Below are 24,072 nucleotides of genomic sequence, written 5' to 3' on the forward strand. Positions count from 1 at the left end.
GGGCATAGTGGTGTAATGCCTGTAATCTCAGCACTTTGGGAGGACATGGCAGGAGGATTGCCTGAGCCCAGGAGTTTGAGACCAGCCTGGGCAACATGGCAAGACCTCGTCTCATTTTACTTAAAAGACAGAATGAAAATTAATTAATTAGTTAATGAAAAAATTAAACTGGTGTGTTTTAAGTCACTAAGTTTGTGGTGATTTATTAGAGACAAACTAGGAAGCTAACAGAGAGTCTGAAATTAAAAAAAATACAATTTAAGACAAAATTACTTAGGAAATAAAATTTTATTGTACAAAATTTACATTTGGTGCATATGATGAAAAAGCATGGCAAAGAGACCCTTAATCTTTTTTCTTTGATATTTACTGTAAAAGTAATTTCCTAATACCAGATCATACAATTTTTTTGTATAGAATGTTTAACAGCTGTGTTAGTAGTAAGTGTTTTGGGTATAAGGTATAAAACAGAAATTAGATCAAAAAAGTGCAGGGGGAAGACCACTGCCAAAGAGTAATCTCCAAGAACTTGGTATTTTCCACCGTGAGGCAGATACTGTGAGGTCATCGCTCTGTAATTGAAGAACAAAATATTTTAATATTTAAACTTTACCATCAAATCTCCTTTTAAAGTGAATTATAAAACTCTCCTTTTGTGTTCCTTTTGGTTGGCACTTTTATAGCCAGGTTTTATTGTTAAGGAAAAATAAAGTTTCTTTGTCTTCATGTCAACCGAAGATAAATTTCTTTAAGTTCCAAATTATAAAGATATGCCAGAAAGGCTGTAGATGAAGTTTATTAGGGAAAATCACATTCAAAAAGAATAGGGATTAAAACAAAAATCAGCGTTATGTGATTTGTATCAATTTGTTCTTGGCAAAAGCATGAATTAAAAAGCTAGTTACCCATCTTAGAAAGCAGCCTTATGCTCAGTGTTCTGTTATGCCTAAAGGCTAACTCACTTCCCTGGGTGTAATGCTCTCATTTCATAATAGAGAAAAATATCAACTGTAATACATATTCAATAGCTACAGTATTGCTCACATAGCAATACTTTTTACTTCCCTAAAAAAATTCCTGAATTCCACAGAAGGCTTGTTTATTATTGCAAGACTATGTCTGGCATAATTAATCTAACATGAATAGTAAGTACAATGAAGAACTAATGATTTTCCTTTTTGGAAAGTCAGCTTTAATGAAAAAACTCTAAATAATAGGTTGGTTAACTGTCCTCTAATTTTCAAAAGTTCAGCTTAAACTAAATTTTATGTAAAGATATGTCTATATTTAATACAAACGTTCACTTACTTGGTCTACTTAGGTAGTATATAAAGTTCAAGTTAATGAACACAACCAGACAAAGACGAGGCTTAAGCTATAATAGAACTTACAAGTGGTTTGATTATCTGAAGCCACTCATTAAGATACTCAACAAGACCTAATGCATCTGGGATGTTGTCCCCTTCTGAAACAAATTTCAGCAGAACTGCCATTTGGATTTCTTTAGAACAGCTACAAGAAATAAAAATAAGAATCAGTATTCTTTCACAGGGTACAAGAGCTGACTCTAGTGTGTCTGTTTTTACAGCTACGATAACCTACCTGGTTTAGGAAAGGAAAAGATGCCACATCGTAAGATCACTTATCATCTCCCTTTGCCCCACACAGAGTTTTCTACTTGTGAGAGCAGGCCCCTGTAACACCCACTGGGGAACACGCACAATCATGCCTCACCCCACGGCTGCTTGAAAAACCAGCCTTTCTGTCCTTGGCTACAGCAGATAAGGTATGTTCTGACCTACTCCCCAAACCTACTTCAGAAGACAGTAATTTTCAGAAGCACCACAGCAGAGACTGAAAGAAAATAACACCTAGTTACTATCTAAAGCAGTCAGGGAAACTGTGGAAGAGAACGGAATCATTAAAGGAAATAAAAGTTCCTACTTCTTCCGAAAACGCTGAGTGGTTATTATGTGTTAAGCATTATCTGCAAATTTTATGACAATCCCTGTAATAATCCTGAAGAAGCTATAATTAGCTCCATTTTATAAGTGAATCAGTTTGGAATAACGGGAACAAAGACAGACACCAGGATTCAGATTCTAGCTCTTCAACTTACCAGATATGTTGGGCAAGTTACTTAACCAGGGGTGTTCCTCATCTATAAAAGGGGGATGATAATGGAACCTACTTCACAGGTTGTTGTGAGGCTGAAAGGAGGTAGTGGAGGCAAAATGCTTAAAACAGTGACCACACAGTAAATATGAAAGAAGTATTAGCTACTTTTATGAGGTAACAGGTTTAAAGAGATTGAATACAGGCTGGGCGCGCTGGCTCAAGCCTGTAATCCCAGCACTTTGGGAGGCCGAGGTGGGCAAATCATTTGAGGTCACGAGTTCGAGACCAGCCTGGCCAACATGGTGAAACCCCGTCTCTACTAAAAATATAAAAATTAGCCGGGCATGATGGCATGTGCCTGTAGGTACTCAGGAGGCTGAGGCACGAGAACTGCGTGAGACAGAGCAAGACTCTGTCTCAAAAAAAAAAAAAAAAAAAAAGATTTAATACATAGTTAACATGCCCAAAGTTCTATATCTAGTAAGTGGCAGAGATGGGACATGAACTTAGGTCTCTCTAACTCTAAAACATAGTCTCCTATCATACTATAAACGCCTCAAGCTAGTGATGAGATGCAGATACACCAATGCAAAAAGTTTCCTGCTTGCCAATAAATGCAAAAATTACTCCTAACACCCTAAAACCAAGAACTATGAGAAAAATGCCATGCCAAAACTTGAAAGCACGAGACTGACAGAGAAGAGAGCTACAGAAATAAAAGTGAGCTGAGTTCTAAGGAAGGAAAGGTACCGAGGAGACTCTGATGTATACGTTCGGAAGTCTCAGATGATACCAGGCTAACTTTAGTTTCTGTCTCTAAAAACTACAAAGTAGAAACTGTTAGCCTCACTCACCCTAGCCCAGTCCTTGGTTCTCAAACACCTTAGGGGCTCTCAATCTTTGTATGGAACCACTATGAGCTCTGATGGCTCAGAAAATTCCAGTTCCTAAATGGTCTGCTGTGATGGCCTCAGGCAAGGCTCTCGCCTGGAGAAGGCTGGCTCCCAGGCTGTGCTTGCATTTTCAAGGCTCTAACTTGGAAAGCGCAGGGTATGCTCTTCAGCTTATCGCGCCTCTTATTAGTTTGTAACACAGTGTGGGATAATCATTTCAATATTACCCTCTGGTTTTCTGTTAAAAAGAAAGGCAGAGGATGACTATTATTATTACTTTTTTATTTGGAACTATTTTATTCTGGTTGATACAACTGAGTATTTTAAATATTGTTTCTTCAGGGTAAAATCCGCATTTCCTGAATGTTTGATGCTGAGTAGGTCTAACTTTTATAATACTTTCTGTTTATCACTGCTAACTTTGTGGGCAAGCTTATAGCTAACCAGAAGCTGTTCTTTGCCTGTCCTCATAGTTTCACCCTATACCCAAGAAGACAGACCCAAGGAGACAGACCCCTGGACTCTGATGAGCAGCACCCCTGCCCTCGGATTCTCTGCCCTGTATTTCCAGTTGCCTCGGCCTCCATGTAGTCTTAACTCATTTCCTCCACTCAGCTCTGCTTGGGTTCCGCTCCCTGTGCTGCAGTCCAGAAAGTACCTCAAGCAGAAAGCCAGGCAACTGTAGACTTAAAATTTGCCTTCTCTTAGGGATGACAGCTGTGTGCTGCCTGTAGTCCAATGTCTGGACTGTTGTTTCATGAATTGTCAGCTTCCAGTATTTTTATGGCAGGAGGGCAAGTCTGATATCAGTTACTCTGTCTTGGTCAGAAGCAAAAGTTTAGGAGGATTGGTAAGTTTAGATTGATTGGTAAAGTAAGTGCAACAAAGTATAGAAGAGGTGGAGTGCAGTGGGAGTGCAGACGCAACTTCCTTGTCTAGAAGACAGGAAAAGGCAAGATTGCAGACAGGAGGTGAAGGGTGAGTTGACTCTTAGAAAGGAGATAGGTGTTTGCAAGGGGGACAAGAGAGGAACACGGAACAAAAACACAAGGGAAATGAGAAAATACTGAGATGAGTGAAAATGAAAACACGACATGTCAAATCCTAGGGCATGCAGTGAAAACAGCGCTAAGAGGAAAATTTACAGCTGTAAACACATTCAGTAAAAAAGAAAAAAACTTTTAAATTAATAACCTAAGTTTACACCTTGGAAAAGAGAAAAAAAAGCAAACCAAATCCAAAGCTAGAGGAAGAAAATAAAGATTAGGTAAGAGAGAAATAATAGAGAATAATAGAATAATAGAGAATAGAAAAACAATAATCAGCAAAATCAAAACTGGTTCTTCAAAGAAAAACAAAACTGACAAATCTTTAGCTAGCTTGACTAGGAAAAAAAAGAAAAGACTCAAATTATTAAAATAAATGAAAATGGGAACATCAACACCAATTTTACAGAAATAAAGTTGGGAGTTATTATTTATGGGTACAGATTTTTTAATTTAGTATGACGACAAAGTTCTAGAAGTAGACAGTGCTGATGGATGCAGATGCTGTGAATTAATGGCACTTGATTGTACGCTTAAATATAGTTAAAATGTGTGATAAATGTATGTGAATTTTGCACGATGTGTATTTTACCACAATTACAAAAAAGTGTGCGTGTAGAGGTTGCAAAGAATAAGTATTAGAATCCCTAAAAAGTCACACAAAATAAAAGCATTAAATATGGCTTTTGAGAAACCAATTCTTCTATAACCAAGTTTAAATCTTTCCCCTAAATGCAAGAATTCTAAAATAGTACCAGTTTTGTAAATATATTTTCTTTTTTTCTTTTTGAGACGGAGTCTTGCTGTCTCCCAGGCTGGAGTGCAGTGGCGCGATCTCGGCTCACTGCAAACTCCGCCTCTCGGGTTCACACCATTCTCCTGCCTCGGCCTCCCGAGTAGCTGGGACTACAGGTGCCCACCATCACGCCCAGCTAATTTTTTGTATTTTTAGTAGATACAGGTTTTCACCATATTAGCCAGGATGGTCTCGATCTCCTGGTCTTGATTGATCTCCTGACCTCGTGATCTGCCTGCCTCGGCCTTCCAAAATGCTAGGATTACAAGCGTGAGCCACTGCGCCCGGCCTATCAATATATTCTCAAAGTTTCAGTAAGTAATCCAATACATTCTCTGACTTAATTTTGTTTTTTTTTGTTGTTGTTTTTTGTTTGAGACAGAGTCTTGCTCTGTCACCCAGGCTAGAGTGCAGTGGCACGATCTCAGCTCACTGCATTAATTTCATTTTTAAGTAAAGTGGGAAACAAATGAACAGGCAAACAAACTCACCTTTCATCATAGAGTGTTTTTGTGATACCTCCTCCCGGAATGCGGATACAAAACTCGGAATCATCTATTTCAGGAATGCACCGGCTTTCTTCCATTTCTTCCCAGTTAAGGCTCTTTATTTTATTTTGAACACTTTTTTGCATGGAAGGTGTAAGTAGGTACCGGAAGGGAGTACTAGAAATAATCATATAGTTAACTTTTTAAAAACTCTAAGGCAAACATTGGTTCTTTAGCTAAAATTCTCTTGGTCTCCATATATTCTGCTGCACAGGCAAAACACAAGTTTCAGCAGACTTAAGTAAAAAATATTGCTCTGATTTGCTACTTACTTACTTACTTAGGAGACAATATAAAAAGACAGAAACACTTAGGCAAGCCCATTGCAAAAATTTCCCACAGCTTTCCTCCCTTCTGCCATGAAGCCTGTAATGTCTTTTGTGAAAGTTCTGGAAATTAGCTCATTTTGAAAGGTAACTCTTGGCTTATTGGTATTTTTTCATCCTGGTTTTATAGGTGTCTAAGTGATAAAAGTTATGATCTACATCATCTAAAAAAGTTACAGTGAGCCAAGACTGTGCCACTGCACTCCAGCCTGGGTGACAGAGCGAGACTCCATCCCCAAAAGAATAAAAAATAAAAAATAAATGATCTAAATGCTACATCTTGGGGCCGGGCGTGGTGGCTCACGCCTGTAATCCCAGCACTTTGGGAGGCCCAGGCAGGCAAATCACCTGAGGTCAGGAGTTCGAGACCAGCCTGGCCAATATCCTGTCTCTACTAAAAATACAAAAAATTAGCCGGGTGTGGTGGCATGCGCCTGTAGTCCCAGGTACTCGGGAGGCTGAGGCAGGAGAACCGCTTGAACCCAGGAGGCAGAGGTTGCAGTGACTCGAGATTGTGCCACTGCACTCCAGCCTGGGCAACTGAGAACTGGGCAACTGAGAAAGACTCCGTCTCAAAAAAAAAAAAAAAAAAGGAAAAAAAAAAAGCGCTACATCCTGGGGACGGGCACAGTGACTCATGCCTGTAATCCCAGCATTTTGGGAGGCCCAGCAGGCGAATTACCTGAGGTCAGAAATTTGAGACCAGCCTGGCCAACACGGTGAAGCCCAGCCTCTACTAAAATTACAAAAATCAGTCTGGCATGGCGGCAGGTACCTGTAATCTCAGCTACTCAGGAGGCTGAGGCAGGAGAATCGCTTGAATCCAGGAGGTGGAGGTTGCAGTGAGCTGAGACCATGCCACTGCACTCCAGCCTGGGTGACAGGGCAAGACTCCGTCTCAAAAATAAATAAATAAAAGCTACATCTTAGAGTATAAGAGTATTCTATATGATATGTTATCAACTTTATGTGGTAATGATAGCTTATAGTTCTATTTCTGGGATACTCTGTCTTACATTTAAGAACTCACTCTGACATGCCAGGGAGCTACCCTTTAGGCAAGTGGATTTCTGCAAATACGTATGGTTGCATGTGGCCAGGTGCGGGGGGCTCACACATGCAATCCCAATACTTTGGGAGGCTGAGGCAGGCACACTGCTTGAGCCTGGGAATTTGAGACCAGCCTGGGCAACATAGCTAGACCCTGTCTCTACAAAAAGTAAATGTTTTTTAAAAAATGGTAGCATATATGGAAATAACTGAAAATATTAATCTTTCAAGGTAGCATATATGGAAATAACTGAAAATATTAACCTTTCAAAAGTTATCAACTTTATAAATCTTGAGTACCTTTTCTGCTTATTCTCTTCAATTAGCTGAGCTCTGTGATGTTGCCATGTATGTGACGGGAAACACTAAAAACATGGTTCCCAAACTCTCTCTCTCTACACGATGTCTTCCCCGTGCCCCAACTCTACTAAGCTCACAGGAACTGAAAAGATCTGCCTAACTGTACTCCCTCCCATCTCCTGACCTTCTCTTACCCCCCTCTTTCTAAACTCCAGTAAGAAGAGGTAAGGATCTACATGGCTTTTAAAGTTTAACTTTTTAATAGAGAAATTATCATAGTATAAACTATACCAAAAATAACTTTCCAGAGGCAGGAACATACCTACGAAGCTGCAGATCATTACGCTGATATGAATGACTGCTCGAAAGAACAATGACTCTGGCACAGCCACTGCTTTTCACCCAGGAAAGCAGTTTTTCACAGAATGGCTTTGATTTATACTTTGCACACCATTGAGAGAATAAAAAGAAAATCTAAAAGTTAGTCTTAGAGCACACAAACATTCTATATACTATTTCATCAACTTTATGTGATAATGATATATAATTTATATATACTGAAATTATTTTCAGATCCACTTACTGTGCTTAAACCGAAAGTGAATGATAAAGAGCAATGAATTATCTAATGTATCTTTATAATTAAGAAATCAATGGCCATGCATGGTGGCTCACGCCTGTAGTCCCAGCACTTTGGGAGGCAGGCGGATCACCTGAGGTCAAGAGTTCAAGACCAGCCTGGCCAACATGGTAAAACCCCATCTCTACTAAAAATACAAAAATCAGTGGGGCATGGTGGCAGGCGCCTATAATCCCAGCTACTCAGGAGGCTGAGACAGGAGAATCACTTGAACCCAGGAGGTGAAGGCTGCAGTGAACCGAGATTGTGCCATTGCACTCCAACCGGGGGAACTGAGTGAAACTGTCTCAAAAAAAAAAAAAAAAAAAAAGATATCAATGAATCATGAGGAATCTAGATTTCAAAAAAATTCTATTGTGATGGACAAAGGACAATTTCCCAGTTCTCTACTTAAGTAATCTATTGTTACCTAATAACCAATACATGGTCATCTGTGAAGGGTTCTTACCAGAAATTTGTGACCTGAATCTGGTCACATGGAAACAATCAGATGAATGGAGAATGCTCCACATCCAGCCCCGGTTCCTTAAAGGAGTCAATATTGTAAAGAAAGAAAGAGGGGCAGGCCAGTTTTACTCTGAAGGATAACAACTAAAAAGATGTAACAGCCAAATACAACCTGTGAACCATCAATGGATCCAGAATTGAAGGATACTTTCGGAACAGCTGTGGAAATTTGAGTATGTTGGATGATACTCCTGAATAAATTCATTAAATGCTGGTTTTCTTGGGTGTGGTAATGGTGTCCTTGTTCTTGAAAGATGTGTGCGGAAGTATGTAGGGGTGACCATTGCTAGCCTACTTCTGGATTGTTTCGAAGAAAGAAACTGTACACGCATAGCGAGAGATCAAGCAGGTGTGGCAAGATGTTCACAGCTGGTAAATCTGGAATGTGGGTTATAAAATTTCAGGGGGAGCCCGCTTTATGAAAATTTTTCAAAGACCGCTCATAAAATAACTACTCAATAAAATTTAAAATGCAGGTAAGAGAAATGCAGGCTAACTTTTAAAATAAGAAGGTAGTCTAGCATAGCAGTTAAGAGAGGCAGGCTCTGGGACAGGCATGGTGGCTCACTGCTGTAATCCCAACACTTTGAGAGGCCGCGGTGGGCAGACTGCTTGAGCCCAGGAGTTAAAGCCCAGCCTAGGCAATATAGTGAGACCCTGTTACTACAAAAAAAAAAAAAAAAAATTATTACACATGGTAGTGCACGTCTGTAGCCCCAGGTACTGAGGAGGCTGAGGTGGGAGGATCATTTGAGCCTCGGAGGTCAGGGCTGTAGTGAGCCATAGTTGTGCCACTACACTCCAGCCTGGGTGGAGTGATACCCTGTCTCAAAAAAAAAAAAGTAAAAGAAAAAAGGCAAGCTCTGGAGCCAGGCTGCCTGGGTTAGAATGCTGGTCCTGCCTCCCTAAGATCATGTGTCAGGCAACTGCTTAACCTTTCTGTACTTCAGTGTTTCCTTTGAAAAATAAGGATAATATTAGTATCTGTCTTATAGGATTGTCATGAGGATTAAGTAATAAATATAAGGTACTTAGAACAGTATCAGCACAAAGAATCAATGCTCAATAAATGTTTGCTATTTTGAAATTAGTCTTGTGGCCAGGCACGGTGGCTCACACCTGTAATCCCAGCACTTTGGGAGGCTGAGGCGGGCAGATCACAAGGTCAGGAGATCGAGACTATCCTGGCTAATACGGTGAAACCCCGTCTCTACTAAAAATACAAAAAAATTAGCCTGGCGTGGTGGTGGGCGCCTGTAGTCCCAGCTACTCGGGAGGCTGAGGCAGGAGAGTGGCGTGAACCCAGGAGGTGGAGCTTGCAGTGAGCCAAGATCATGCCACTGCGGTCCAGCCTGCGCAACAGAGCGAGACTCCGTCTCAAAAAAAAAAAAAAAAAAAAAATTCACTCTTTACTTCCAGCTGCCAAAAATTTATGTTATACGTTAAATAATTTTTCAACTTACACTGATTAGAAAGAGAACAAAAAGCCATGTGGCACAATGTAAAAATGTTACCAACTCTAACTGCAAAACTTTGGGTATATAATGTTAACTAAAGAAAGCAGTGATTCTAGTATAAGAATTAAAAATAATCTTAGCAGCACTATTCATGATAGTCTCAAACTGGAAATAATCAAATGTAGCATCAAAAGTACCATGGAAAAATTATGGCTTACGTATACAACTTAACACCACAGAGAAATGAGAATGAATGAACTATGGCTACTTCCAACAACATGGGTGAACCGCGCAAACGGAATGTTGAGAAAGGAAGCTAGATGCTGTAAGTATATACCACAGAATTCCACCAATAGAATACTGACTAGGACGCATTATGGGGTCCTCTGGAATGCTGACAATGCTCTATGTCTTGATCTGAAAGCTGGTTTCACAGAGGGTTTACTGCATGAAAATTCACCAAGCTGTATATTTATGATTTGTGCACTTTTCTCATGTACGTCATACTTCGATAAAAAGTTACAATAATGGCTGGGCACAGTGGCTCACGCCTGTAATCCCAGCACTTTGGGAGGCTGTGGTGGGCAGATCACCTAAGGTCAGGAGTGTGAGACCAGCCTGGCCAACATGGCAAAACCCCAACTCTACTAAAAGTACAAAAAGTAGCCAGGCGTGGTGGCGGGCACCTGTAATCCCAGTTACTCAGGAGGCTGAGACAAGAGAATTGCTTGAACCCAGGAGACGGAGGTTGCAGTGACCTGAGATCACGCCACTGCACTCCAGCCTGGGCGATAAGAGCAAGACTCCATCTCAAAAAAAAAAGTTAAAATAAAAAGTACTATGCAGTTAACCATGTCACTAAAATCCTGTATTTCTAACCTCCTAAAAAGTTGATACCTCAGGTCATTCCAAAAAATCCCTTAGCAAATATTTACTGAGAGCTTCTCTATGTGCATGACACTATCTTATGAGCTGGGGATATAAAAGTAAATGACACTTCATCATTCCTTTCAGAAGCTTACTTTCGGCTGGGTGTGGTGGCTCACACCTGTAATCCCACCACTTTGGGAGGTTGAGGCGGGCAGATCACCTGAGGTCAAGAGTTTGAGACCAGCCTGGCCAACATGGTGAAACCCCATCTCTACTAAAAATACAAAAATTAGCCAGGTGTGGTGGCGGGCACCTGTAATCCCAGCTACTCAGGAGGCTGAGGCAGGAGAATCGCTTGAACCCAGTAGGCAGAGGTTGCAGTGAGCTGAGATTGCACCACTGAACTCCAGCCTGGGTGACAAGAGTAAAACTCTGCCTCAAAAAAAAAGAGGGCCGGGCACAGTGGCTCATGCCTGTAATCCCAGCACTTTGGGAGGCTGAGGTGGGTGGAGTGGGTGGATCACCTGAGGTCAGGAGTTTGAGACCAGCCTGGCCAACATGGTGAAACCCCATCTTTACTAAAAATACAAAACTTAGCCGGGCACAATGGCACACGTTTGTAATCCAGCTGTTTGCGAGGCTGAGGCAGGAGAATCACTTGAACCCAGGAGGCGGAGGTTGCAGTGAGCTGAGATCACGCCATTGCACTTTGGGGAAGCTGAAGCATGAACTGCTTGAGCTCAGTAGTTCAAGACCAGCCTGGGCAACATGGCGAAACCCCACCTCTACAAATACAAAAATTAGCCGGGTGTAGTGGTGCATGCCTGTAATCCCAGCTACTCGGGAGGGTGAGGTCGGAGAATGGCTTGAGCCTGGGAGGCAGAGGTTGCAGTGAGCCAAGATCACGCCACTGCATTCCAGCCTGGGTGACAGAGCAAGAGAGACCCTGTTTCAAGGAAAAAAAAAAAAAAGGAAGGAAGGATTGTTTAGGAGGGTCTTTCTGATGAAGAAACATTTAAGAAAACACTAAAGGAGGCAAACCATTGGAGTCTCTAAGAAAATGAATTTCGGCAGAGAAGCTAGTGGAAAGACTGAGACAGGATGAGCTTAATGTCTAACAATACAGGGAAGCCAGTGTGGCTGCAGGTTAGGCTCTGCAAAGCAGCAGTCTGGCAGAGCTCCTGTGAGCATGACTCTTGTTATGCTGGCTTTTTGCATATGGGGCTCCTGCGAACTTGGAACGTGAGGAACTGAATTTTAAATTTATGAATTAAACTGTAAATAGTTACATGTAGCTAGTGGCTACTGTATTAGACAGCACAGATATACAGCCTCATAGGCCACAGTAAGGGCTGTGAATTTGAAACCATCCTCAAAGAGTTAAAGAAACCAACGACTAACAAATTCTTGAGTTTGGACTGGGCGTGGCTTACACCTGTAATCCCAGCATTTGAAAGGCCAAGGCGGGTGGATCACTTGAGGGCAGGAGTTGGAGACCAGCCTGGCCAACATGGCAAAACCCCGTCTCTACTAAAAATACAAAAATTAGCCAGTGTGGTGGCGTGTCCCTGTAATCCCAGAGGCTGAGGCAGGAGGATCACTTGAACCCAGGACGGCAGAGGCTGCAGTGAGTTGAGATCACATCAGTGCACTTAAGCCTGGGCATCAGAGGAGACTGTCTCAAAAAAAAAAAAAAAAAGAAAGAAATTATTGAGTTTGCAGGGTAGCAGATAAGAAACTACTTGCTAAAATACTGAAACTTCCTCCCCTTATGGGATAAAAGAACTGGCTGAAATTGGTTGGAACCAATATGGCCAAGTAGAGTCTGCAGAGAACAAGCTTCCTGGTGTCGCAAGCTGACTCTCCATCACCACGTTTCATACTCATTCCCCTGAATTGGCACATGAGCCCTATGAGTTAGCATGAGGAGATAACTGTGCATGCCCAAGGACCTTCCAGATGTCCCCTTTCCTTCCATCGCTCACCTACTGATCTCAGAATCCACCCTCTGAACCTTTTCTAATAAAAACACTGCCTTGAAGTCAGCACAGGGAGGCAGATTTGAGCTCGGACTCCTGTCTCCTTGGGAGTCAATTTGCAATATAAAGCCTTTCTTGTCTCAAAAACCTGGTGTCACAGTGCATCAGGAAGCGAGCCCCTTTTCCTGGATCACAATTTTGAGTGAGAGGAGAAGCCACTGGAGGGTTTCAAAGAGAGTAGTGATGTGGTGTACGTTTAGAGGATCATCAGTGCTGCTGTTTGTGGGAGGCAGATCAGCAAGTTAGTCAGGGGCATGAAGATGACACTGGTTTGCACTCAATGACAGCAGTGGAGGAGGAAAGAAGTCGGATTCAGAATATTTTATGACATATACATAATTTTATATATACATAGTTTATATGTAGATGCCACCAGCTGAAATGTAATACAAATGGAATAAACCTCTAATATTAATATGCTTACATTTTTTCACCAATGCTACCCGAACTGAAAATATGTTAACACTCAAGATAAAAGCCCTACTTCCTTTCTATATAATCATGAAAAGACAGTAACACATCTGAAATATTGTAAGATTATTTCTCTGTAGAATCAGATCTTAACTGTACATATGGTAAAAACAGTAGTAATTTTTGAATCTTAATCCCTAATGTTACTTATTTTCTCATTACACTTTAATAAACAAAAAGGCAAACTACAACATACTAACCTTAATAAAAATGGATCTTAACTGTAGAGCCACCAGCTTTCTTGAAGGCAATGAATACACTATAAAAACAAGAAGAAAATGAAATCATATGACAGTGAAGTTACACAAGTTGAAATTATTATGATAAACAAAAATTGAATTATAATACCCTTTGCATTTAAATGTTTTCAATAATTAAAATACGGAACATATATGACATCTGGTTAAAATAAGACCTTTTAGAAGTACCTTAAAATGAGCCAGTGGGCTTTATTCTATGGAACAGATTCATTTCTGAAAAGTTAACTGTAAGAAAATATAAAAAATTATTTTTCTTTTGACTTTAACTGCAAAACCAGAGAAGTATTCCCCTGAAAATTTCTGGTATTATGACAAATAAAATCATCCTTAAGAAAACTGAACTTTTTGGCTTTTGATATTCTCCCCTCTTTGTCTCCAGAGAACAGCAACACTCACTGGGATTAACAGAAAAAACAGTAAAAGGTAGGAGAATGTTAGCCATGTAATAAAATCCTGAAATAGGTACATGTGTGTTCCTTAGAACTTTTTAAAGGATCTGAAATAACATAAAATGTCATGTGAGTCAATGTGTTTGTATTTTTTACTGGGAAAAGGATCCATAGCTTTCATCAGGTTCTACAAGGGGCGCACTCTAGAAATGCTTAAGGCTTCCCTGCCCAACTTCATTTCTAAGAATGAGAAGCAGCTGGGCATGGTGGCTCACGCCTGTAATCCCAGCACCTTGGGAGGCTGAGGCGGGTGGATCACAAGGTCAGGAGATCAAGATCATCCTAGCTAACATGGTGAATGAAACCCCGTCTCTACTAAAAAATAAAAAAATTAGCCAGGCTTGGTGGCGGGCACCTGTAGTCCTAGCTACTCAGGAGGCTGAGGCAGGAGAACGGCGTGAACCCGGGGGGCGGAGCTTGCAGTGAGCAGAGATCGCGCCACTGCACTCCAGCTTAGGCAACAGAACAAGGCTCCATCTCAAAAAAAAAAAAAAAAAAAAAAGAATGAGAAGCTCCTGAGTCAGGGATAAAGTACTCTCTAAGGACACAGGATTACTACTGCACTAAGGGGTATGTGTTGGTTACTATAAACAGATTGCAAATAACAGCAAATCCTTTGGTGGATCAGGTCTCTACTGTTACAGGTCTTTCGGAAATTGTCTCCTATGGCTGGCGTGATGTGGTGTGACTGGGGGGTATGCTGAACTCAGCAAATCTAGCAAGCACCAGGTATGTTCAGTCCAAAGGAAGTTTAGGAATTAGGGAAAAGGGTATAAATTTAGGGAAAAGAGACTAAGGCACAGATTACTCAGCCTCTAACCTATCTGTGACAAACACATGTAGTCCAATTCACCTGACCTAGGTTTGAAAAGAATGTATCTGTAGGGGGTGGACAGGCTAAGCTTTTTAAAATGTAAGCTACCACTTCTTCGGTGATAGCAATACTCTCCTCATCAGCGTATCATACAATTCTTTTTTTTTGAGACAGAGTCTCGCTCTGTCACCCAGGCTAGAGTGCAGTGGTGCGGTATCGGCTCACTGCAACTTCTGCCTCCCAGGTTCAAGTGATTCTTGTGTGTCAGCCTCTCAAGTAGCTGGGATTACAGGAGCACACCACCACGCCTGGCTAATTTTTGTTTTTTGTTTGTTTGTTTTTTAAGACAGAGTCTTGCTCTATCACCCAGACTGGAGTACAATGGTGTGATCTCGGGTCACTGCAACCTCTACCTCCTGGGTTCAAGCGATTCTCCTGTCTCAGCCTCCTGAGTAGCTGGGATTTCAGAGGCACACCGTCACAATGGGTTAATTTTTTGTATTTTAGTAGAGATGGAGTTTCATCATGTTACCCAGGCTGGTCTCGAACTCCTGAGCTCAGGCAATCCACCCGTCTTGGCCTCCCAAAGTGCTAGGATTACTAGCGTGGGCCACCGTGCCCGGCCTATGCAATTCTTTTTGTTGTTAGGTTCCTGTTTCCTAGTACTTTTTTCTTCTGATGTGATACATTATGAAAGCAACAACACCTTTTCTGTATTCTGCCCCAAAACATTAACCTTTTATCTAATCAAGCCTTTAGAGCTAACTCCAGTTACAGAAAATACAGGGGCTAGAACAACAAGCCAAGTGACAAGAGATGTAATCAGACAAATCAGAAGGTGGGACATTGTACAAAACAATACACCTAGTCTTTTCTTCAATAAATCGGTTTGTGATGAAAAAAAAGGGACTGCTCTAGAGTAAAAGAGATTTCAAGGGCACAGCACAACAATCGGATACATGAGGGGTCTTCGAAAAGTTCACAGGAAATGTGTACTTATGAAAACATTTTGCACCAAAATAAACTTGTACTGACTTGCTGTAACACGCCTGAAAAGGATCTGGTTTGAGGCACTAAGAAGGATAAGGCATTAAGTGCCCCTATCACAGCAACATGAATTCTGCTTAAACTGAAGCAAGAACATCAAATTTATGGTGAAGCTTGGGTAGATAAATGGTGAAATCACAGATGCTTTAAAAGGGGCGGGCGCGGTGGCTCACGTCTGTAATCCCAGCACTTTGAGAAGCTGAGGTGGGCAGATCATGAGGTCAGCAGATGGAGACCATCCTGGCTAACACAGTGAAACCCCGTCTTACTAAAAATACAAAAAAAGTAGCTGGGCGTGATGGCGGGTGTCTGTAGTCCCAGCTACTTGGGAGGCTGAGGCGGGAGAATGGCGTGAACCCGGGAGGCAGAGCTTGCAGTGAGCCGAGATCGTGCCACCGCACTCCAGACTGGGCGACAGAGCAAGACTCCATCTCAAAAAAAAAAAAAAAGTTTATGAGGGCTGGGCGTGGTGGCTCATACCTGTAATTCCGGCACTTTGGGAGGCTGAAGGCGGGTGAACTGCCTGAGGTCAGGAGTTCAAGACCCACCTGGCCAACATGGTGAAACCCTGTCTCTACTAAAAATACAAAAATTAGGCCAGGTGTAGTGGCTCACGCCTGTAATCCCAGCACTCTGGAAGGCCAAGGTGGTTGGATCACCTGAGGTCAGGAGTTCAACACCAGCCTGACTAGCATGGTGAAACCTCATCTCTACTAAAAATACAAAATATTAGCTGGGCGTGGGGGCGTGGACCTGTAATCCCAACTACTCCAGAGGCTGAGGCAAGAGAATTGCTTGAACCCGGGAGGTGGAGGTTGCAGTAAACCAAAATCGTGGCATTGCACTCCAGCCTGGGCAACAAGAGCAAAACTCTCTGTCAAAAAAAAAAAAAAATACAAGAATTAGCTGGGTGTGTGGTGAACGCCTACAATCCCAGCTTCTTGGGAGGCTGAGGCAGGAGCATCTCTTGAACCCAGGAGGCAGAGGTTGCAGTGAGCCGAGATCCCGCCACCACACTCCAGCCTGTGTGACGGAGTAAGACTCCATCTCAAATCGGGCGCGGTGGCTCACGCCTGTAATCCCAGCACTTTGGAGGCTGAGGCAGGCGGATCACGAGGTCAGGAGATTGAGACCATCCTGGCTAACATGGTGCAACCCCGTCTCTACTAAAACTACAAAAAATTAGCCGGGCGTGGTGGCACGTGCCTGTAACCCTAGCTACTCGGGAGGCTGAGGCAGGAGAATTGCTTGAACCCGGGAGGCGGAGGTTGCAATGGGCCGAGATCGTGCCACTGCACTCCAGCCTGGGCAACAGAGCGAGACTGTCTCAAAAAAACCCCAAAATAAATAAATAAAATAAAATAAAGTTTACGGGGGCCGGGCGCAGTTGCTCCTCACACCTGTAATCCCAGCACTTTGGGAGGCCAAGGCAGGTGGATCACCTGAGATCAGGAGTTTGAGACCAGCCTGGCCAACATGGCGAAACCCCGTCTTTACTAAAAACACAAAAACAAAAAGTAGTTGGGTGTGGTGGTGGGCACCTGTAATCCCAGCTACTCGGGAGGCTGAGGCAGGAGAATCGCTTGAACTCGGGAGGCAGAGGTGGCAGTGAGCCGAGATTGTGCCATTGCACTCCAGCCTGGGCAACAAGAACAAAACTCTGTCTCAAAAAAAAAAAAAAAGAACGTTGTAAGGATTAAATGAATTACATGTAAACGCCGCTGGGTGCAGCGGCTTGTGCCTGTAATCCCAGCACTTTAGGAGGCCAAGACAGGCAGATCACCTGATTTTGGGAGTTCAAGACCAGCCTGACCAACATGGAGAAACTCCATCTCTACTAAAAATACAAAACTAGCTGGGTGTGGTGGCACATGCCTGTAATCCCAGCTACTCGGGAGGCTGAGGCAGGAGAACTGCTTGAACCTGGAAGGCGGAGGCTGCGGTGAGCTGAGATCGCGCCACTGCACTCCAGCCCGGGCAACAAGAGCAAAACTCCATCTCATTAAAAAAAAAAAAAGTACATGGCATTTAGCTCATAGTAATACTCAATAAAAGATAGCTGTTATCACTAGTGGAAAGTATACAAATTCTAGGGGCTTTTGTTTTTTAAGATAGGGTCTCACTCTGTCACCCGGGCTGGAGTGCAGTGGCATCATCATGGTTCACTGCAGCCACAACCTCCCAGGCTCAAACAGTCCTCCCAAGTTAGTTAGCCTCCTAAGAGGTTGGGACTACAGGTTGGCTAATTTTTTTCTTTTTCTTTTTGTAAAGATGGGGTCTCATTTTGTTGCCCAGGCTGGTCTCAAACTCCTGGGCTCAAGCGTTCCTCCTACCTCAGCCTCTCAAAGTGTTGGGATTAGAGATGTGCACCAATGCACCCGGTCATGAATTCTGGTTTTAACCATTTATAGTCCTTTATCCTCTGAGGCAGTAACTCAAATTTAGTCTTGCGTTGACAAAGCCATCTGTCCTGTAGGAAGTTCAATAATAAGGTCATTTCTCAAATGTACATTTCACTATCGCAAGCTAAGAACAATGATATGGTTAGTAAGACACAAAAACCAAAATGCTTCTTCATTTGTCTTTCAATTCACCAAAGGCCTTTCATGCTCTTCTGTCCCCTCCGGATTTGACCTTAAAATGGTAAACAGAAGACTAAAAGATCACCAGAACAGTTAGCCATCAAAGGTAGTTAACTGGGTGCTCCCATGCTTCACGATCAACAGGAGCTCTTCTCTTACTCACCTGGTGCTGTGCTGCATTATAACCAGTGTTCCCTGATTAATCAAGCCTGATAGTCCAATGAGGAATTACAAAGATTTACAGTATGGGAAAAGCCTACACCTATTAGTGGCATCAGGCAAGTCAATCTCTTTGAGCCTTATCTATACCATATTATTATGGATCCTATAATGGAAGAAGATGACTACGAGGATAAGACTTAGTTGACATAACATATATTAAACCTACAAGACTGAGTCCAGCGCAATCTACTTTTTGCCTTTCCATATTATTAGTGATGGTTACACATACCAGTAAGAACAGGAGATAAAACTGAGGATAGAAGGAAAAAAATCCACGTTGAAAAACAAGGAAATTTAAACATTCTATAAAAGATACAAGTATGGGCTGGGCACGGTGGCTCACGCCTGTAATCCTAGCACTTTGGAAGGCCGAGGCGGGTGGATCACGAAGTCAGAATATCGAGACCATCCTGGCTAACATGGTGAAACCCCCTGTCTCTACTAAAAAAATACAAAAAATTAGCCAGGCGTGGTGGCAGGCACCTGTAGTCCCAGCTACTCGGGAGGCTGAGGTAGGAGAATGGCATGAACCCGGGAGGCGGAGCTTGCAGTGAGCGGAGATCGCATCACTGTGCTCCAGCCTGGGCAAGAGAGCGAGACTCCGTTTCAAAAATAATAAAAAAAAAAAAGATACAAGTATGATCTTATTCTCAACCTCCGTAAGACTTGCCATTTACAAGAGGCTAACAACAACTAAAACCAGGACGTAAAATAGGACAATGTGATTGGGTTGTGAACTCTACACAAAGTTGGCACTAAGTAAACATTTGCTACAAAACAATTATCAATAAAGTCTATTTCTAATTTAAAACAACTCTACTTTGTAGTGGAAAAATACAAGGTAAAGTCTTACATACCTTCAGCATTTATACTAAGTTCTGTTGAATTTCCTTCTGCGGTCGCATATGGATTGTTTCCAACCATTGGCACGAGACAATCGGTATAGAAGTAACCAATCTTAGACATATTCAGTGTAGAAATAATCAGATCCATTGCAAGCTGGCCAACATTTCCAACAGATACTGCTGGCTGAAATTATAAAAGATATGTTCAGTAAGTCACCAAAATTAGCAGCACTTTATTTTATTTTTTGAAACAGAGAGTCTGCCTCTGTCTCCCAGGCTGGAGTACAGTGGCGTGATCTTGGCTCACTGCAGCCTCTGCCTCCTGGCTTGAAGCAATTCTCCTGCCTCAGCCTCCTGAGTAGCTGAGATTACAGGCGCGCACCACCACACCCAGCTAATTTTTGTATTTTTAGTAGAGACGGAGTTTCACCATGTTGGCCAGGCTGGTCTCAAACTCCTGACCTCAGGTGATCCACCGACCTCAGGTGATCCACCCGCCTCAGCCTCCCAAAGTGCTGCGATTACAGGCGTGAGCCAACACGCCTGGCCCACAGCACCTCAAAAAGTTTAGACAGAAGACAATAGTTATATTAGTACTGAAAGCATCATAACATCATAGCTAGATATTGATTTTCATTAACTACAACTGCTGGGGCCTCCTCCACCTTTTAGACTATTTAACAAATACTTATTGAATGCCTACTCTATGTCAATTGTTGCTCTAGGCACTGGGAATGCAGTAAAATAAACCAACAAAAGTTCATGCCCTCATGGAACTTCCATTCCAGTGAGAGTGGTTTACCTGTAATAAACAAAACAAACACTAAAATATACAGTGGGAAGTGCTACGGAGAAAAATAAAGTGAGTGTGAGGATGTGTGTACATGGCTGATTGCAATTTTAAGTAGAGTGTTCGAGGAAAGACTCACCCTAGGTGACAAATGACTAGAGACCTGAAAAAGGTAAAGGAGACAGCCATACAGAGATCTGGGAAAGAACATTCCAGGCAGTGGGAAAGCAAGTGTAAAGGCTACGAGGTATGAACAGAAGCACTCTTGGGTCTGCTTACCATTTGCTTTATTAGTGCCTCTTTACCCATTCCGAAAGGTTGAAGTGACCTTTTCACACTAAACACACACACACACACTCTCTCTCTCTCTCTCTCTCTTTTTCCCATGACTTAAAATAATGAAGCTGCCAAATCCCTACCTACATCCCAGAACATGCAGGAGCTCCACAACCTAATGGATGTCTCCACATGGTTAGGTCACAGGAAACTCACATTCCACATGTCCAAAACTATAAACTTTTGCCCAAATTTTTCCCCATATTTTGTATTTTAGAAAAGTGCGCCAGGCATGGTGTCTCATGCCTGTAATCCCAGCACTTTGGGAGGCCGAGGCAGGTGGATCACCTGAGGTCAGGAGTTTGAGACCAGCCTGGCCTACATGGTGAAACCCTGTCTCTACCAAAAATACAAAATTAGCTGGGTGTGGTGGTGGACGCCTATAATCCCAGCTACTCGGGAGGCGGAGGCAGGAGAATCACTTGAACCCAGGAGGCGGAGGTTGCAGTGAGCCAAGATCGTGCCACTGCACTCCAGACTGGGCAAAAAAGAGCAAAACTCCATCTCAAAAAAAAAAAAAAGTTCAATATTATTCAATCTACCTAAACTTCTTCCCATTCCCTTAGCAACTACATCTAATACATGCCTAATTTTTATTGAGGCTATCCCCCAAGTATCCTTTTAATGTAGCTCCTCCTTTGCATTCTTCCAACAACTCCTTTTGTTTTCTGTCCTTCGGGGTGTTCCCTCAGCATGTTCTCCCACTTTTCACTGTTGTCACCTACCAATTGCCTAGTTACCTCCTGTAATTCCCTTCTCAACAATTTTGCTACTTGGGTTAAACTCTTCTGTACCATCCTTCTTTTCCTCACAATATTGTATTATTCCCATCAGCACGTAAACATGCTCTAATATCTTTCATTCTAAAAGGCTCTCCCTTGACCCCACATAGCCCTCTAACTGCAACCTCATTTCTTGTGTCTCTATGTAGCAAAAATTCTCCAAGTCGTCCACGAAAACATAAGCAGAAACTTTATCTCTTATTTAAAAAAGTTTTTTGAGACAGGGTCTCACTCTGCCGCCCAGGCTGGAATGCAGTGGCACGATTTCAGCTCACTGCAGCCTCTGCCTCCTGGGCTCAAGTGATCCTCCCGCCTCAGCTTCCCGAGTAGCTGAGATACAGGTGCAGGAAACCACACCTGGCTAATTTTTATTTATTTATTTTTTTGTAGAGATGAGGTATCACTATGTTGCCCAGGCTGGTCTTGAACTCCTGAGCTCAAGCGATCCTCCTGTACTCGGCCTTCCAAAGTGCAGGGATTACAGGCATGAGCCATCATGCCTGTCTCTGAATTAATGACTGAATATATATTATACAACCCAAATCTTTACTTGTTTTCTATCATTCATTCAACCCACTCCAATATGGCTTTCCTTTTCACCACTTCACTGGTAACTGTCCAAGTGACCATCATTAACATGTCGCTAAATCCAAACATACACTTTCTTCACCTTACACATCTCTGGGCTACTTTTGACATGGCCACTCCCTCCTTTTTGAAACACTCTTCTCTGGGGCTGTGTGTTTTATCTGTAATGAATAAGAATGACAGTTCGAGCTCTCTCCAGCCTTATACCACTCCAAACAGTGCATTTTCCAATGGTGCCTTCTGGGTTCACAGGGCCTACAGCTTATTCTCTCTCAATGTGTCATTCCAAATTCTTGGCAGTCTTCAAGTCCCCCATGCTAACTGACTCTGTTTTAGACATCCATCTTTCTGAAACGCCTACTTTCCCCTACTCCCAGCCCACAGGCCCTCCATCTTTTGCATACTACTTTCTCTATAAAGCCTTTCTTAACAAGCCATCTGTCCCTCCCCTCCCAATTATCTCAGGACCTTTCTACATCCTTTCAAGCTTCTAGCCTAGCATTTATTGCTCTTAGATTACATGTTTCCAACTACAGTGTAAATTCTTCGAGGGCACGCACCTAGTCTTATTCTAATACTCGCACATAACAGACTTTATTAAAACAATGAATGAATATAAAGAGCGATAAAACTGTGCTAACTACCGGCAAGAGTTAACGTTTATTGCCCTATCAGTAGTTCTCCGGTTAACAATGATAATATGCTAGCTTAAGACTAATTCTAAAACTAGTCGTAGAAAGACTTTCTAGGATAAAACTGAAGGATGCCCTGCAAAACATAAGTACAGTATCTAGAATGTACGAACACATCACGTTTTACAGGAAACAGAGACTACAAATTGTAGACTTGACTACGTTTGGTTTTACAGCCGACAAAGGTTCTGTTTGGACGGCTGCCTCCGGCTACAACCTCCCTGTTTTTTCCGGCCGAAAACATGAAATAGAAACTAGTGCCCTATTTCTCCCAAGGCACCACCAAACACCCCGCGTCGGGGTGGCGACACCGCAGGGGCCTCAGGAGGCAGCAGCCCCGAGCGCAAACGGAGACTCACCATTAGGAGGGTGAAGCCGGCAAGGTCGGGGGCCGACTCCCCGCAGGGAACGAACATGGTCGCAGTGGGGTGGCCAGCAGGGACTAACCGCGGCCCTGGCAAGAACGAGGGCAGCAAGAAGGCGGAAGCCCGAGTCCCCGGAGCCTCGCGGGGCGCGGGAGGGTCCTCTGAGTCCCTGGGCGCCGGGCCCTTGGGGCCCGTCCAGCTAACTGCCGGTTCAGAGGGCGGAAAGAGGCCGCCGGGTGGCCGCGAAGAGGGGCCAACAGCGCTTTCGGAGACCCTGGCAAGCAAGGCGATGGGGTGCGCTGAGGTCTCGGGGTGCGGGGCCCGCGGGGAGGTGGAGCGGCGGGCGGAAACGATCAGGCAGCGTGCGGGCCAGCCCCAAGCCCTGTTTGTCCGCCACTGTTTGAAAACAGTTGGCGCCGCCGCCGCCGGGGCCTCAGTTCCAGGTCAGCCCCCGGCCTGACGCGGCGTTGCGTCCCCCGGGAGCTGCGCTAGGCGAACGGCTGCGGCGCTTTGTGCTCCAGTCGCTCCTAACGCTCCCTGGCCCGGCAGGGGCCGCGCAGTTAGGGCATCTGAGGCGGGGAGAAGCGGCGGGGAGACGCCGGCTGCCAGCATGTCGCTGCCTCCGGAGAAAGCCTCCGAGCTGAAGCAGCTCATCCACCAGCAGCTGAGCAAGGTGAGAGTCGTGGGTGCTGGGAGAGACCGCCGGGCCGACCCATAACCTTTCCCTCCTGCCCGGCGGCCCCGGGCCGACAGCGGCATCTGCTTGCCGGGACTGTAGCGAGGATTGTGGGGTGCGCAACGCAGAGTAGGCAGAGCTTTGAGTTTGAGGCAGGAGAGCGTCCTCGTCTCCGAGAAAGAAAACGAGCCGAGCAGGTGCTAGCAAGAGTCTGGGGCGATAGAACGAGCGGTCTTGGCGTTTTGGGACGGCCGTGAGAATGAAGCGCTTAGTGAGCGACTTCTGGAAGTCGGATCGAGTGTAAGTTGTATTTGGAGGTTTATATTCTGTTGTAAGATATCAGGGTTTTTTTCTTTCTTGAGACAGAGTCTCTCTGTTGCCCAGGCTGGAGTGCAGTGGCACGATCTCGGCTCACTGCAACCTCCGCCTCCCAGGTTTAAGCGATTCTCCTGCCTCAGCCTCCCGAGTAGCTGGGATTACAGGCGCGCGCCACCACGCTAAGCTAATTTTTGTATTTTTAGTAGAGACAGGGTTTCACCATGTTGGTCTGGCTGGTCCCGAAC

The 24,072-nt window shown here is 43.6% G+C and overlaps 2 protein-coding genes across 4 annotated transcripts in view; one reads left to right on the forward strand and one right to left on the reverse strand.

Moving 5' to 3' along the window:
• Positions 1–269: 269 nt before the first annotated feature.
• On the reverse strand, positions 270–22,997 carry PSMG2 (proteasome assembly chaperone 2). The gene is made up of 7 exons (XM_003817877.7): positions 22,828–22,997; positions 19,293–19,464; positions 13,262–13,320; positions 7,400–7,518; positions 5,345–5,518; positions 1,392–1,512; positions 270–572 (listed from the first exon to the last, which is right to left on the reverse strand). The coding sequence occupies exons 1-7, from the start codon at positions 22,882–22,884 to the stop codon at positions 480–482; spliced, it is 795 nt and encodes a 264-aa protein (XP_003817925.3). The 5' UTR covers positions 22,885–22,997; the 3' UTR covers positions 270–479.
• The window catches only part of CEP76 (centrosomal protein 76), a 39,749-nt gene continuing 38,673 nt past the window's right edge, over positions 22,997–24,072 (forward strand). The window contains exon 1 of one of the 3 annotated variants that reach the window (XM_055102547.2): positions 22,997–23,506. In XM_055102547.2, coding sequence (XP_054958522.1) covers positions 23,444–23,506 — 63 coding nt within the window. In that variant the 5' untranslated portion in view covers positions 22,997–23,443. The remainder of the gene's footprint in view (positions 23,507–24,072) is intronic. The other 2 variants (XM_034944071.4, XM_055102548.2) reach the window with 2 other exon arrangements.

Source organism: Pan paniscus, chromosome 17 (genome assembly GCF_029289425.2).
Source record: "Pan paniscus chromosome 17, NHGRI_mPanPan1-v2.0_pri, whole genome shotgun sequence".
Taxonomy (NCBI): domain Eukaryota; kingdom Metazoa; phylum Chordata; class Mammalia; order Primates; family Hominidae; genus Pan; species Pan paniscus.